At 56.3% G+C, this 15,943-nt stretch overlaps 4 protein-coding genes across 4 annotated transcripts; 3 read left to right on the top strand and 1 right to left on the bottom strand.

Moving 5' to 3' along the window:
- Positions 1-674: 674 nt before the first annotated feature.
- Positions 675-2,072, top strand: GNI_005270 (putative oocyst wall protein; the record flags this gene model as incomplete). Its single annotated transcript, XM_011130301.1, has 1 exon — positions 675-2,072. The coding sequence occupies one exon, from the start codon at positions 675-677 to the stop codon at positions 2,070-2,072; it is 1,398 nt and encodes a 465-aa protein (XP_011128603.1).
- An 873-nt stretch (positions 2,073-2,945) lies between these two features.
- On the bottom strand, positions 2,946-10,365 carry GNI_005260 (hypothetical protein; the record flags this gene model as incomplete). Its single annotated transcript, XM_011130300.1, has 2 exons — positions 2,946-3,593; positions 3,853-10,365. The coding sequence occupies 2 exons, from the start codon at positions 10,363-10,365 to the stop codon at positions 2,946-2,948; spliced, it is 7,161 nt and encodes a 2,386-aa protein (XP_011128602.1).
- Positions 10,366-11,291: 926 nt separating this feature from the next.
- Positions 11,292-12,662, top strand: GNI_005250 (hypothetical protein; the record flags this gene model as incomplete). The annotated part of the gene is made up of 2 exons (XM_011130299.1): positions 11,292-12,013; positions 12,140-12,662. The coding sequence occupies 2 exons, from the start codon at positions 11,292-11,294 to the stop codon at positions 12,660-12,662; spliced, it is 1,245 nt and encodes a 414-aa protein (XP_011128601.1).
- Positions 12,663-13,078: 416 nt separating this feature from the next.
- Positions 13,079-15,906, top strand: GNI_005240 (redoxin; the record flags this gene model as incomplete). Its single annotated transcript, XM_011130298.1, has 2 exons — positions 13,079-15,645; positions 15,777-15,906. 2 exons carry the CDS (start codon positions 13,079-13,081, stop codon positions 15,904-15,906), a joined length of 2,697 nt encoding a protein of 898 aa, XP_011128600.1.
- Positions 15,907-15,943: the final 37 nt, after the last annotated feature.

The raw sequence follows: 15,943 nt of genomic DNA, 5'->3' as shown, positions 1-15,943 counted from the left end.
CGCCTCAGTATCTGGCTGTACCGCCTCAGTTTCCCACTAACGCCAGACTCGTCAAGGAAGCCACCTGTTCACCAAGCATAGTCAGCTTATTAGATGGCATTGGCTTCGAGTAAGCTATTTCATCCGTTGCATAGTAACCTGTTTGTTTTAGACGATGTCCTCCTAACGATGTTTACATTAAAGGAGTTTTGTACCATATAGATGCCGGAACACCAAGACACGTGATTATCGTGATATCCAAGATTTATACGAATCGATATTTATCAGAGGAGATGTTCCCTGGGAAATTGTTTATTGAAGCGAAAGCACGTAGCGAACGACCCAGCATGATGAACACCTTGGCCCAAAGCTTAACCGATATTGCTCACCGACTACGACCGTAATTTAACACAATTAGCACCAGAGAGAGAAATGGCACGAAAGAATTAGGACGTGCTAACGATTGCGCCTTTTACCAAATTTGGTGTTGGCAATATTGTCGTGGCATGTTGGGTGGTGGCATGTTAGAGATGGGTGGTGGCATGTTAGAGATGGCGGGGGCAGGCAACTGGTTTCGTTGTAGTCACGTGAATTTATTAAAGGCGTAGTGACACTCCTGTAGTTTTTCACGGGAAAACTTGGAGGACGATGGTGAAGAACACACACAGGTGTGTGGGCGAGGAAGGAAGGCAGCGATGAGGATTACTTGCGTGCTAGCAGCGATTGGTGCTGCTTCGAATCATGTGCGACCGTCTCCGGTGACCATTCCACAGTTGAGTACGGCAGGTGCGTTGGGTGTGGGGAAGCCGGTGTTGCACAAGCACGGGTTGATTCAAGTTGAGGTACCCGTTCGGGGTCTTGTTAATCCCGCAGCGGTCGCTGGAGCCCCATCGTACGCAGTGAGTGCACCGAATAAGGGCCGGGTTGTGGATCAGACGGAGCCGACTTACTTTTGCAAGAAAGAGGGCTTCATGTTGGAAGGTGACACATGTGTGAAAACTGATGTAATGGAAGCGCGTTTCGTGTGTCCTGGAGGGTTTGACATCGTGGCAGGAGAGTGCACACGCCGGAGTGCTTTCCTACAAACGTGTCCCGAAGGTTTCAGTGCACAGGAAGGTACCTGTGCTAAGGTGGTTACAGCTGCATCCATCCCCACGTGTCCTGAAGGCAGCTACGAGACGTCTCCTGGTTTGTGTGAACGTCAGATCGTGCAACAGTTGTCACCCATGTGTCCAGAAGGAGTTTATGACGGGGCCAATTGCATCGTCCAAACCTTTGCCGAAGCGCGGGCCTTCTGCCCCGAAGGCTTTAGCTTCTTCGACGGCGCTTGCATCCAGGAGGAAACATACGATTGCACACATCATTCGGTTGCACTCCCCCGCACGGAAACCACACTTCTCAAGACACACAAACTTGGAGCTAGCTTCCCCTACCCACGACAGCTGCACGAGACCGCGGTGGCCGCGACCTCGGTACACCCTCCGCATGTTGCGCATCCTCCGCATGGTGTACACCCTCCACATGGTGTACATCCTCCACACATGCCTCACCCACAGCATCCACCACACGACTGTAAGGGCACGGGATTGTCAGTTGCGGATCGTGCTGCGTGTGCGGAATCAACGGTTATTCAGCCGACGCGGACGACGGTCACAATGCAGAAGACTTGCACACGAGTTACGTCCACAGCCCTAGTATTCGCATGCGATGAAGGTGTGCTTCAAGGCCAACGATGTTTATTGCTCACTCCTATGGCACCCCAAATGGTGTGCAACTACATCGGTGACGAATCCAACTGCTATACAACAACTCGGGTTGCTGCCCTTAGTGTGTGTCCAGAGAATTACACACGTGAGTGTTCGGCCGGTCGTTGCGAATGCGCCGCTCTTGAAGCCGCAGCATTTGTTCAAAGCTGCCCATCCGGCTTCGCTGAAAACCCTGACGGCTGCGTCCGATCGGCGCAGGCTAACATCGTCTGCCCACCCGGCTTCAACCTGCAAGGCGAATCGTGCATCCGCTTTATCAGAGAACCAGCAGACTGCGTCTTCAGTGTCACATACGAATGCGAACGATCCAACGGCGAAATGTGCTAACCGCCAGAACGTATGTTTCCTGTCAATGTGACCTCGCTGAATGTGATGCGTGAAGTGTCTTTTTTTCCCACCAACCTTGCCCAACCGAGCCAAAAGTCCTTATGGAAAAGAACAACATTAGCCCAGGGCGCTTGGGGCGTACGCAGACATGCACTGGATGTCTCTCGGGACGTCGCTCATGGGCACTGGTAAATCACGTACCAGTGAAATGATGTGTAGCTAGGGCAAGGGGCGATTCCGGGCGGAGGCCGGAATAGTACTAGCTATCCAGAGAGCTAGCGAGTTGGACCAAGCAAAAATGCAGGCGCGACTCTGCCATGCTTAATCGACGACTCCACCGCGCTCACCTTACGAGCGCGACCTCCCCGAAGAGACTGTTGTCCCTGGAAGTGCGGTCTCTTGGAGACGTGGTCTCTCCTAGCAATGAGCAACGTCCGCTGTGGAATCCTGTGCGGTGGACCACGTCTGTAGTTGCTCTACTGTGGATAACTGCTCACGGGATCGGTGCGAACCCTGCCTGGAAAGAGACCGCTTGAACCCAGTTTGTCCTCCCTCTTGGGGCAGTGCCGTCTATATAACAGGAGCCTTGCGTTGCGCGAGCACTGTATAGCCTTATGGCACAGGCACCTGGGTGGTGTCACTCACGTCATGACACGTGTCCCCAGGTGATGACATGCATCCGATCAATGGTCGCGCAAAGCCATATCTATTGCTTCTGACCCTTCGCGGGTCGAATACCAGCGGAGGTCGAACAGCGGGATGTTGACTACCAGTAGGCTCTGCTTGGGCCCGGGGTGATTTCAGCCCCGCGCAAGAACCCGGTTGCGAGGAACCTGGCTGCGAGGAACCTGGTTGCGAGGACCGTCAGGCTGACTACCGCGTGACGGTGATTTGTACGTCTAAGTTACAGCTATTGTCGTCGGAAAGACAGTTGGCGAGTGTTTCGCAATGGGGGTCGAGGCTGATGGCGTAGTTGTTAAATTCTTCCCGTTTGGAGAACATGGCATCGAGTGTGGTGGCGGATATGCTGGAGTGGCCGTCGAAGAGCATTTCGTGTGTTTCTTGTACGGAGTCTCCGAGCGTGAAGCCATCCATCATGAGACAGGCGTCTATTCGGTCTAACGAGCTGCGGCGGCTGAAGTTGGTCGCGTCGGATTTGTCATCATCGGTTTCGAACGCGGGCTCTGTGGCTGCCAAGAGCACCTCCATCAGATTTTGCTGTCGAGCCAACAAGTCGTCCAGACTCGTCGCCGGCAGCGTCTTGGGCGACCGCGGCGTCACTGATGTCGGTTCACTCAGCAAGTGACTCGCACTCAACAAGTGGCTAGCCGCCAACTCCATACCGGCAAACTCAGATCCGCGCCTCTCCAACGGGGGACCCAACGCCAAGCCCAACCCTGGGCCCTGCGCCGGATCCAACAATGGACCCTGACTGCTCACGCCGAACCGTTCCGCGATCTGTTCGTACGCAGTCATCGGCATCCCGCACACCATCAGCGACTGCGATCGCGGCTTCTCCGTCTGATATACGAAACCATAATAGGAGAAGACGAATTAGCCCAGGTAAAAGTGAGCTAACCCAGGGAACACGAACTAACCCTAGGGGAATCGAGGGGACGCGAACTAACTTAGGGGAACCTGGGCTGACTTAAGGGAACGCGAACTAATTTAGCCGCAGGTGACGAGGGCAGGGCACGTGGGGTGAGAGTGCATAATGAGGAGAGCAGTACAAGTGAAGCAAGGTGAATAGTTGCATGATAAGATTGGACGGTGAGGTTACCTTTTCTAACGGTTTATTCCGCGGTCGTTCGCCACGTGGGTCAGTGTGCCAGTTGAGCAGTACAGGGCACTTCCCATCGACAGAACTCAAGGCAGGTTCCCAAGGTGCTGGTTGGGGGTCGTCAGTGTCACTTTCCTCCTCGAACACGAGCGACGCGGGCATGACGAAGACGGCGGCCGGCAGCTGCGAATTTTCCAGCCGGCTGCGTTTGTGAGTAATTCGTCGGCGCCTTGGCTGGCTCTCACCGTCGTCCGAGCGGCTGGAATCGTCTTCCTCATTCGGTCGCTTCCTTGAACCCGTCTTTGCCAACAGTTTCCGCGTTTCCACCGGTCGCCGCGTCAAATCCTTCCGGCTGTTCTTCAACTCCACCGTCTTCATCACCGTCTTCGCCGCCGTCACAGTCCTCGGCGCCATCTTGTGTTCCACTAGTGCTGCCTTCCCCTCCCCTTTCACCTCCCCCGCTTTCCGGCTCTCCCCCACTTTCCGGCTCTCCCCCGCTTTCCGGCTCTCCCCCGCTTTCCAGCTCTCCCCCGCGTCCCCCGGGTCCCCTAGTTCCTCTTCGCCAGCCCGCGACTTGGGTTCCGTGTTCTCCTGCTTCAACAACACCGACTCGTCCTCACTGTCGCTCGGACTGCTCCCCGCCACCTTCTTCCGCGTCGACCCCAACCCGCCCAATGTCGACCCAGCGGGTGTCGACCCGGCTGAAGTCGGCAGTCGTCGCCGCTTCCGGTCTTCCCGTGACGCCGCGGCTTTGGTCTTGCTCGCCGTCTTAGTCTTACCCACACCCGACCCCGGACTTGGTCCCGCCGGTCCCGTTTTGGACTTCCCCTTTTCGGCCCCGCCGGCCTCCACCGCTGCCACACGCTCAGCCTCCCGTTCCGCCGCCTCACGTTCCGCATCCATCAACGCCTTCGCTTGCGCTAGTTGTTCCTCGACCGTCAGTCGCGGTACCGCCGCCGCGGCCGCCTCTTCCGCCCGCCGCAGTCGTACCGACCTTCCTTTTTCCGGAACCTTGCCCGACCCCTTGGTGGTCGGCTCCGACCCCAAGGTGGTCTCCGACTCGCCCTTCAGCCCCGCCACAGACCCTTCCTCCCCTTTAACACCTTCTGCTGCAAAATGCGCTTCGATTTCGCTCGCGAGCAAGTCCTCCTCCTCGGCCTTTATCGTCGTCATCGCCATCCGGCAGGGCTGGGTCATCGCCTCCTGGGGTGGCTCGACGACGGTCACCGTCTCCTCCTGGGTCGGCTCAGTCACCGGCTCTCGGGACGGCTCGGTCACCGCCTCTCGGGGCGACTCGGGCACCACCTCTCGAGGCGACTCGGTCTTCAGGGGCGGCTCAAGAACACTATCGCCGCCCGGCCGGTCGTCGAGAAGCTCGCCCTCTTCCGACACACCTCGCTCTGTCTCCGACCCTTCTGCCTTCAACGCTAAGGCGTTTCTCCCCGTTTCAACTCGGGGCTTGCTCGTGCCCTTCGCTGCGGACGCTATCTTCTGAGACTTCTCGGCAGGCAGTTCACCTTTCACTGGCCTTCCAGCTTCAGGGTCAGGGGCAGTCGGGAGCAGTGGACTAGGCGATACACTCGAACCGGATCGGCAGTCTGCCGCCGTGGTCGTCTCAGTAGACGTAGACTTGACTGCAGTGGGCATGGACTTCACTGCAGTGGACTTGGTCGTAGATTTCATAGCAGTGGACTTCATCCCGGTGGACTTGACTGCAGTGCGGACGGCAGCAGTGGAGGCCAGTTCTGGCTCCGTGGACTCCGTCTTGGCGGCTCTTCGCGACCTTCCACCGCCGCCTGGGTACGGCCGAGTCGGCTTTCTCTGACTGAGAGAACCCACCGGTTCGTCTTCTGAGTCTTCCTCCTCCGTGCCCGTCGTGAGAGTCCGCAGGATGGCCGCATTCCGTGCCGCTGCTTCTCGCTGGCACTGTCGAGTAGGAATCGGGCGAGATGAGCGGAAAGCAACTCTCGTTACCTCCGACACTAAACTCTCTTCAAGACTCTGCATGATGTCGCTCTCCATAGTAGTCTTATCCTCAGCAGCTGCCTTGTCCTCTTCGGCAGTGTCCTCGCCGGCCGTCTTGGCGTCTCCACCGACCTTGGTATCCCCGGCCGCCTTGCTGTCCAAGGCATGTCTCCGGTCGGTCATGGTGGATTTGCCATCTAGCTTTTCCTCAGCTAGATTCTTGGTATCTACACCTTTCGCAGACGTAGCGACTGTCTTGGGCAGAGCTCGATGGGAAGGGAATCCCTTTACCTCAATCTCCTTAATCCGGGTCATCATGGGAGCTGGGGCGTGGTCCGACTCCAAGCTGGATCTTCGGCTGCTGTTGCGCGACGACAAAAGCTCTTCCGCCTCCTCCACCATGGCGCTTAGCTCCGCCGCGTCCTGGGACGCAGCCTGAGCTGCGGTTTTCTTGGTCCTCGGCGGACGTTGTCGCAGTCTCGAACGGGGGGAAGCCGTCCCCTTTCCCACGTCACTCCCTTTACCTGACTCACTGTTCTTCGGTACACTGGAAACGTCCTTGACAGTATCCACCGTCTTAGCCCCATCCACAACAGTCTTATTCGTCTGGCCTTGAGACCCCCTGTTGTCTTGAATGAGTGTCTTAGGGGGCTGATCAGAAACCTTGCCTTGCGACTTGGCTTGCAACCGTCGTTCCATCTCCTTTGCAGTCAGCTTAGGTCCAACTGGGCTGGTTCCGCCTGTTGTTTTGCGGGACTTGGCAGCTGGGGCCGCGACCTGGGGTTCTTCGTCGTCCGTTGGTAGCAGAGGGTCGATGGCGACTGAGCAGCCCGGGCCGTTCCTGTTCTCATTGAGAGGCGCGGCTCTCTCCTCCAACGCACCTTCTTCAACCGCTCCTACAGGCCCCGCTCCCACAACGCCCATTCCTGCAGCCCCCGTTGTTGCGGCTCCTCGGCGGTCACGGGGGGCGTGGTCGCGTCTGACATCACGAACTCGACGTCCAACCTCCCGCTTCAACGTACTCCCGCCGGAGGACTCCGGTACAAGCGCTTCCGCCGGAGCCTCGACGATCTCTCCCATCTCCGTCTCCGGCGCAGACAGAACCGTCTTCTTCTTCGCACGCTTCGGGATCTTCCGTGTCGCCAACAGCTCTGCATGCTCCACAACGTGCGCCAACAAGGACTGGTTCAAATTTACACTCTTCTGGGGCGACTCCGGATCTTCCGTAACAGCTCCTATCTGGACTCCAGTTCCCATCTGGGGTCCAGTTCCCATCTGGGGTCCACCTCTCTCTCTAGAAAGGTTCTGGTCCACGTCTTCGGACGGAGGCAGGTTCTCAACGTCCTGAGAACTTTCACCCCAAATTTGTGACGGAGCCTGCTCCGTCAGGCGATCGCCCTGAAGGGAAGCAGGTCCCTCGTTTGCTGCAGCCAGTGTTCGATCACCCGTTTCTTCCGCTTCCCTCTGCACGGGAGGCTGCTCCCCCTTCACAGGAGGCTCCTCTCCCTTCACCGGAGGCTCCTCTCCCTTCATAGCAGGCTCCTCTCTCTCCACAGGAGGCTCCTCTCCCTCCAGAGGCTCCTCTCCCTTCACTCCCTTCACAGGAGGCTCCTCTCCCTCCACAGGAGGCTCCTCTCCCTCCACAGGAGGCTCCTCTCCCTTCACAGCGTTTTGCGACTCTGCGAATACGTTGAAATTCAGCTTGCTGCTCGTCCGGTCCTGAACGGCGGGAATGACAACGGGGGCCGCGGCTTCGGGAACGGCCGCCGGGGGCGCCTCTGCCAGGGCCGCCGGCGGAGGGGACGGAGCGGGGTAGGTGGGAGGGTCGGGCAATTCGATGTCCATATCGTCGGAGTCCTGAGAGTCTTGTTGGGTCCAGCCGCTCGGACCACCGACATCGGTTCTACGCGGTAGCAGTGTGTGGTTGTCGAACTTGGGCAGCGGTGGGTCGGGAACGTCTTCGTCAATGGCGCCTTCCTCACTGGACGATGAGGCGGGCACCTTAGGCACAGGTCGCATGGGCACATTTGCCGCAGAGTGCGATGCGGAGAGAGGAGGTTTTGATCTCGTCTGTTTCTCCTCGCCGCGGTTCCTAGGGGAGCCGCAGAGGAGGCCGCCCGAGCCAGATCGTGTTCGAGTGCCCCGCTGCTGGCGATAGGTAACTCCAGCTGCAGCGCCACTCCGCAGCGATTCCACTGCCGTAGAAAACCCGCTCCGGAACGGCTTGGCGTCTGACGGCTTGGTTTCAGGAGGAACTGTAGAGGTGTGTCCGATCGGCCGCCGTTCGGGCTTGGGCCATTCGCACTGGGGCCGCTCGGGCTGGGAGGGGGTGGGAGGTGTTTTGACGGGGGGCATAGGCGGTTTGGTATCCGGAGGACTCGGAGGCTGCACAGCGGGAGAGGACTGGGCCGATTCCGGGGGCTGGGTCGCGACAGGGAGATGTGCACTGGATGCCGCCTTTTTCGGAATCGTGATGTGCTTGAACTCCCGCACAGACACAGTCACTTGCGGCACGATCCGGTTCTCGGGGGGCGACACAACTTGCTTGTGGTCAGCCCGGTGTTCGTTGCTCCCCACAGCCGACGCCTTCTCAGCCGGTACGTCCTCAGCTGAGGACGGACGTTGGGGAGCTGCCGACGGCGGGGGCTGCGAATGTGATTCGGAAGTCTCCGATACAATCGAACAATCGTTTTGTAATCCCATACTCGTCAAATTCTTAATAGGATCGCCGGCCGGGTTCTTAACAGGATCGGCGTGTGGTGGAGGGCCACAACGATTTTTGCCACGCTCTGCATCTTGGCGGTTCGATTTCTTGGGCACCACGCAATCTGAAATCCTTATATTTCCCGAACAGGATGCTCCTGAACTGGAACATGTACGAGCCTTTCCCTCCGCGGTCGACGGTCCCTCGGTCTTAGGTCCCTCCGTCTTAGGCCCCTCCGTCTTAGGCCCCTCCGTCTTAGGCCCCTCGATCTTGGGCAAAGGCGGCGTGGTCAAATTGCCAGCGCGGGCAGAGACCGACGGGCCAAGAGAAGGGGTCGTCTTCTTCGGAATCGGGCGCTGCGCCGCGGTACCGAGACTGCTCCGAGACCCGCGGTGCACCTGGTCGCGCGGTGCACACCTTTCGTTTCTAGCTGCGCTCTCCTCCTCGAGCAAGTCCTTGGTCGAAGCTTCCTGTCGCGACGCGTCCTGCTGCGACGCGTCCTGCCGCGACGCGTCCTGCCGCGACGCGTCCTGCCGCGACGCTTCCTGTCGCGAGACAGCCTCCGCCTTCGTCCGTGGTAGGTCGCCCCGTCCTGGGTTGCTCTGGTCATTGTGTCGTGCGGTGTTAGACCTCGGTCCCACGTTGGACCGGGGTTCGGGGGTGAGGTGTTCCGTAGGTGGCTTGGATTGTTCGGCGAGCGTGTCATCCGCCGGAGATCGACTGAGAGTCGGCGGTCGGGTCCCAGGTGGTTGCCGCGAAGGCTTGCCGTCCGAGGCTTTGTTTTCAGTCGCGTTCACAGCTGTTCGCGGGTCGGTCGGTCTTCTGCGGGGCGCCAGGTTCTCTTGTTCGCCGCCGTCCGGTTGGCTAGTACCATCCGCCTTACCTCCCTCCGGCTTGGCTCCCACCGGTTTGGCTCCCTCCGGCCTGGCTCCATCCGCCTTAGCTCCTTCCGCCTTGGCCAGTCGGTCTTTATTTCGGGTCTTGGAGGGAATCCGCACGTTCCGAGGGAAGGGCGCGCGTTCGCTTTCGGAACTTGAAGAGGACGGTACATCCGGGAGGAGAATGTCTTCAGTGGAGAGCTTTTCCAGCGCGTGCCTCGCCGTCCGATGACCCTCCGCCGTCCGATGACCCTCCGCCGTACGGTGACTCTCTGCTCGGAAACTCTCACTGCGCTGCGTCTCTACACGGTGGTTATCCGGACGGTGTCCTGGCCTAGGGCTGCCTCCCGCTTTTGCTTCAGACCGCGTGCCTGTGGCAGTGCCTTCGGCAGCCTTAGAGTCATGTCGTCTAGATAGGGAGTCTTGTCTAACGTCATCCCGACCGCGGACTCCGGGACCTTCAGCTGAGCGATCTGTTTTTCGGTCTTCCGTTCGTCGGTCTTCCGTTCGTCGGTCTTCCGTTCGTCGGTCTTCGATTCGTCGGTCTTCGATTCGTTGGACTTCCGTTCGTCGGTCGTCGGTGGTGCGTTGGACTTCGTCAGTGCTGTACCTCCGATCCGTAGGTTGCCGGCGGTCTCGATCTTCGAAGGTCGCGGATCTATCGAGTTGGGGCCTCCCCCGGTAGTAGTAAGACCGGTCTTCGTCCCCGCCGGGCCGGGTCCAGGCACTGGTTCCCCGAGCGGCAGAGTAGCAGCTGGACCTGTCTAGTTTGGTAGCGTCACCTCTGTCATTGGTTGGTCGGTCGCTGGCGCGATCAATAGATCGTCGTCTGCTCTTTCGCCGCCGTCGCTTTGTACGAGCTTCAGCCGCCGCTGTGGGGACAGGAGGAGGAGGAGGAGGCGCAGCCACCACACTCGTCGGCAGTGCCTTCTTCTTCTTCGGTATGACTATTTGATCACTCAGCATTTTGACTCAAGAAAAACCTCATCCCCCACCCACCCCTCCCTCCTTCCTTCCTTCCTTCCTTCCTTCGCCGGAATCCCGCAAGCAAATTTTGCAGTTAATCGAGCCATGTCCCCATGTCCCGGTCGCACGCAAACCTAACGGTTTTACTTTCTTCATTTTATGCGCCTGCTTCTTGCACTTCACTGCGCACTCGCCGTCAGTCATGTCGCTGCCCCGACACTCTCGCAAGACGAAGTACTACCCGGTTACACTGTAAGCTATGTTCACTCCTGCCGTTATCGTCACGCCGTCTGCGCCGTTGGCTAGCCTTAAATATCGCTTGCACCTAACTCAGCTCGCCAGATCTTTTCGCCCAAAGTTTATCGCATCGCAAAATAGTGTGTGCACACGAATTATATCCTTCCATCACGACGCAGAATCACATGTACTGCTCTCACCGCTCGCGTCACTGCCTCCAAGTTTTTTACATTGGCCTTAGGATAACAGGAGAACGGTAAGTGACGAAATGAGGACTCATTCATTAGCGGTGAATTAGTCCGTGCTGTTAACAGCTTTATTCAAACAAGTCAATGAGGAGTCTATTTCGACCAGGAATTCAATCAGCCAGCTTCAACACCAGATGGTAATATCACTGACCTGACCTCTGCATTATTGATTTCCCTGTCTGCCGGTTAAGAAGCTTTCAAGCTCGCGCTCACCAAACACGTGCTCTTGCTTTACTAGACACCTGCTTGATCCAGAATACGGTCAAAAAGACGTTGATCTACGCGGAGAAGCGTAGAAATCAGTTACTGTACCAGTAAGTTTCAGCAGGCCTGGATACGTATGTCGATCTATGCAGATGCGCAAGCCACTACCCTCCACGTCGGTTCAGCGATGGGGAGACGCAGGGCTTGTTAAAGGATGTGTACAGAGTTTGGGATCCGATGGAGGAGGTAGGGGGTCCTTCCCAGTGGCGTAGAGGTGAGCCCAAGATTAGTTGGAATTACGGTCCTCTGGCGATCCAGCAGAGCGCTAACTGGTCGTCTAAAGACACGTTGCGTTCCACAAAACTGTTGCTGAAATCTCTTGTGTTCCAGTTGGGCACCTCCCTATTGATGAAGGTGGCTGTGAGACCTGATACCTCAGAGGGAGCTGAAGCTGGCTTGGTATTTGGGTATGTTGATCCGAGCAATTACTACTATACGTATCTCAGCTTGGGGGCGGACTCCGACGATGCCGCAAACCAGTGTGGTTTAGAATTCGGTCGAGTTCAGGACGGAACAGAATCATCAATTGCCTACATGCAGTGCAAGGTGGGTAGCGGGGGCCTCGGTGGGGGCTATCACTTGCTGGCTGTCCAGAGCGACCCTTTGTCGTTCAAATTCTTTGTGGATCAAGACGCCGTAGGGCAAACCGTTCTTGGTGTTGGAGACTACCGCACAGGCTCCGTGGGGCTTTTGTCGAAGTCGAAGCCGGTGTCCTTCCAAGAATTTGTTGTAGGAGGGACCGCCGAAGAGTCTCAGGCTCTCTGGGAGGATACCTCAAGACCCCGTCGGACCTTCAGTGTGGTTCAAGAATATAACGATCTGGAGTCGAAGTTTGACTCTGCCGATTCCAGGGAAACTTCAGCACCACCTGGATCTAACAACACCGAAACCAAGAACGAGTCCGCCTATAGATGCGTTACCTACCAACCTAGCCACGTAGACAAAAGGCAAGTCCTCCCCCCTCCCCTCCCCCTGCCCCTCCTCCCCCCTCTCGTTAATTCCTCGCTTAATTAAGCATGTTACAGTGACTTGGTATGCTTAATGCCTGATTATTGGAGGTGGATAAATAAGGAAGACCAGACGGAATTACAGTCTATGAGGGACTTACGAACGTCTGACGTACCCGAGTATTGTTTAGTCAAATATTGGTCCTGCCAGGACAGTGAAATTTCAATACGGATGACGTTCCATAGTGATGGCGAAGGTGGACTGGTGTTTAGAGCCCATAACGAGACCTTAAGAACCCACTTGATGATCGAGACCATGTCTCAGAAGGTTACTCTCTATCAACTAGTACCTGAAACGGGTCTACAACCGTTATACCAAACAATAAGTACCATTCCTCTACTGGCCCATGAAACCAACACTGTCAGGGTCCGAGATGTGGGAGGACGTATCTCAGTCTTCATTAATGAGGAAAGGCTCATAGACGCCGTCATTCCAAACAAGGCTGAGGCCCTCCTTAAGAGCCGAATTGCCTATGGAGCAGGCTTTATTCTCGCCAGAGGCAGTGCAAGCTTCTCCGGTCTGAAATTCGCTCCTCTCTAGTCTCGTCACTGGCGCTCTTTACATACATGCCGAGCCCACGAACCATTGTGAGCGGGCTGAAGCGCCGGTGGGTTGGATCATCAGTGAGCTGAAAGATCGACGCCGATTGTTGAGATGGATATATAGTAGCCAACTAGTACACAGCCAAGTAGTACACAGCCAAGTAGTCCACTATCCGTTGGGCTTGTGTCCCGAATAATACAGAACGTTCTGGACCCGTCAATGAAGGTTCTGAACCCATCAATGACCAAAAAAAACGTTTCTTCGTTTGTCGTGTTGTATGTGTCGACGCCTTTTCACAGAACGCGATGCCTAGATCGAGTGGGTCTCGTGATCACATGTGTGTTTAGGAACTGTGTTTAGGAACTTTGCTCTGCCTAGGAACACAGAAATGGGGTTGGGTTAAAAAAATTGGAATGATAAGCACGGGAGACGGTTTTCCTAATATTCTACTTAGTCTGAGAGGGGAAGATATCAATTTATACGATAGGTTACTTGGAGGCTATGGGATTATAGTTGGGTGTTCGGGTGCGTTTGATGGATTATGTGATGATCTACTGGAGCTATATCGGATGTTAAGTTTGATATTTAAGTCTCATGTTAATTTGGTTGGTTGTATTGTGGTGAATGATCCTTTTGTTCTGAAAGGTTGGGCAAGAAAGCATAACATCAAAAATGATATAATCTTCATATCGGATTCGAATGGGACCTTAACGAAATTATTGGGGTTGCAGGTTAGTAATGAGATCCAGCGATTATATGGTAATGGTATTGCTGGACATGTATCGCCCTCTACGTCGGTTGTTACACAAGAAGATACTGGCGTCTACAATGACGGGATTGTGCGTCGTTGTAAGAATTTTATTGCGCTATTGAATCCTAGTGGAATTATCCAAGAGCTCTTTATAGAAAACTATTCAGAAGAGCCTTATCTGGCTATTTCGAAGAGACTGAATATTCCACTCCAAGCAAATCATCTCACCCAAATTCGTCTAAGACTGCAGCACATCCATGACAAGACAATTTTTACTCACTACCGCCCTTCTGACTACAAAAGTCCTATGCGACCTCTTACCGCCAACAACATACCAGACAAGCCCGGGCATCGTAGTAATGCTCCAATCTCCGCCCATACAACCTCCGCCCATACAACCTCCGCCCATACAACCTCGGCCCATACAACCTCGGCCGATCCAATCTCCGCCATTCAGTCCGAAATCAGGACCCCAAGGAACAATGGACCGGCACGGGATTACGGTTCGCCCAGAAAGATCGCTCGCGACCAGTCAGGACAACCTCGTTCACAGGAACGGTCCGTTGTCAGCGAAGACCAGCCGTGTCCGTCACGACTAAAAAACGGCAAAGAAGCTAGCGATCACAAAAACACAGGAACGCACGTCCAGACAAGCAAAAACGAAAAATACTACAATGAACCACGACCTGTTCGAGACCACGTTCAAGAACCACATGAGAGTGATACCCGTATTCGTGAGCCTAAAACCGAGCACGAAACGGAGCAGGAGAACGAGCACCCATTACCGCCTGTCGAGCGTAGACGCAGAAGCAGTGTTTTGTACACACCACCAGGTTCTTTCCATTCCACTGACGAGACTCGTGACGAGACTCGTGAACGTACCGAAGCTGGCCGCACGGACGCGGACGCTGATTTCAGACACCGTAAAATTTCTGGCCATGGAGACCCCGACCGTAGGGATCCTCACCGCAGGGATCCTGACCGCAGGGACCCTGACCATAGGGACCCTGACCATAGGGACCCTGACCGCAGGGACCTCGACTTCAGAAACACAGAGACCAGAGACACCGTCAGCAGAGATCCAGAGACCAGAGAGCCTGGCTCCGGATGCCCTGGCAGCGGAGACACCGACGGACTAGCGCCGCGCCGATTGCGCCCGTCGGAGGCGGAGGGTACGTCGTCGGGACGGCGGTCCTGCCAAGGGGTCTCACACCTGGTTCCAGGGGGCGAGGGTTCGGTGGAAGGAGAGTTGCGGCCAGGGGCGACCGTGTACGAGCGTCTGCCCACGACGAGACAGTCGGAATCAGCCCCCCCGGCAAGCACGGAAGTGGAACGGACTGGTGAGAGGGGCGAGGGCGAGAGAGGCGTAAGTGAGGACCAGTCAACAGCTCGTGACAGCCAGGACGATTTGCAGTCGGATATGAGCGACGACCTGAGCGACGAAGACGTGGACCTAGGGAGACCAAAGCAGTCACATGCGGACGGGTTGGTGGTTCGACCGAGCAGCCAGCCGTGTCAGTTTCCTTTTGTGCGATTGAGGGGCCGTGTAGTACGGGATGTGGCCAGGCCCAGTGTGCGGTTCGACTACGAGATGAGTCAGGACGTATTTGAGTACCAGTTGGTCTTGGATCCGGATTGGAACGTGTTCAAGATCTATGCGAAGGACCTAGGTGTCCTGTGCCTAGACGTGGACCGTGTTACTCTCTTTGACCGAGCAACTGGGGTCAGGTTACAGCACATCGATACACCACGGCCGTCACCTGACTTCGAGTTCGACGTTGAGTTCGTCGTCATCGATCCTCACCGAACCTTCCCTATCGCCTACCCGAAAAGCAGCCCCGGCTCACCCGTCAGCAGCGGGTCTCCGAACAGCAAAGCATCCAGCAAGGCCTCCAGCAGCGACCACGGTCCCTCCTCCGTTGGCACGCTATGCATTATCCACAAACAAGTCCCTATCTCTCCAGCCAGCGCTGAAGAGAGTAGCGAGAACCCGCCGCGGAGGGTCGTCTTCTGCATTCCTCTGGTCGCTGGCGGAAGAGACAATTTCCTCGCAAATGTACACTCGTACTTGGAAAAGAGATCCATCCGACCTCGTCAATCTAACACTGTCCACCATCGAACCGACGAACGCGGCGTCAACCTCCAAAAATATACTTCGCCCTACATGCACCTCCTCCGGTACGATGCGCCAGCCTACTACACCCCTACCTCTCGACCCAACGACATTTGGTAAGATCCCTCAATCCTCCGTCCGTCCCTCAATCCCCTCCCTCCCTCTCTCTCGTTCTCTCTCTCACTCCCTAGCTCCCTCTCTCCGTACCTCGCTGTTCAATTTACGGTAAATTTTTGCGGCATTCCAGGATTGTTTCCGAGGAAGTTTGCTATGTGGAGGAAAGCCACTTGAGAGGCATTCTTGACCACACGGCCCCGACGCCAGCGGCCACCGCAGAGTCGGTTCAGGAGCTAGCGTTCCGTATTGCGGCGGAGTAGAATGGCGTACTTGTTCTCATACGCTCAAGGCGAATGT

The sequence above is a fragment of the Gregarina niphandrodes genome (assembly GCF_000223845.1).
Source record: "Gregarina niphandrodes unplaced genomic scaffold scaffold00001, whole genome shotgun sequence".
In the NCBI taxonomy this organism is placed as follows: Eukaryota; Apicomplexa; class Conoidasida; order Eugregarinorida; family Gregarinidae; genus Gregarina; species Gregarina niphandrodes.
This window is presented reverse-complemented; position numbering and strand designations above follow the sequence as displayed.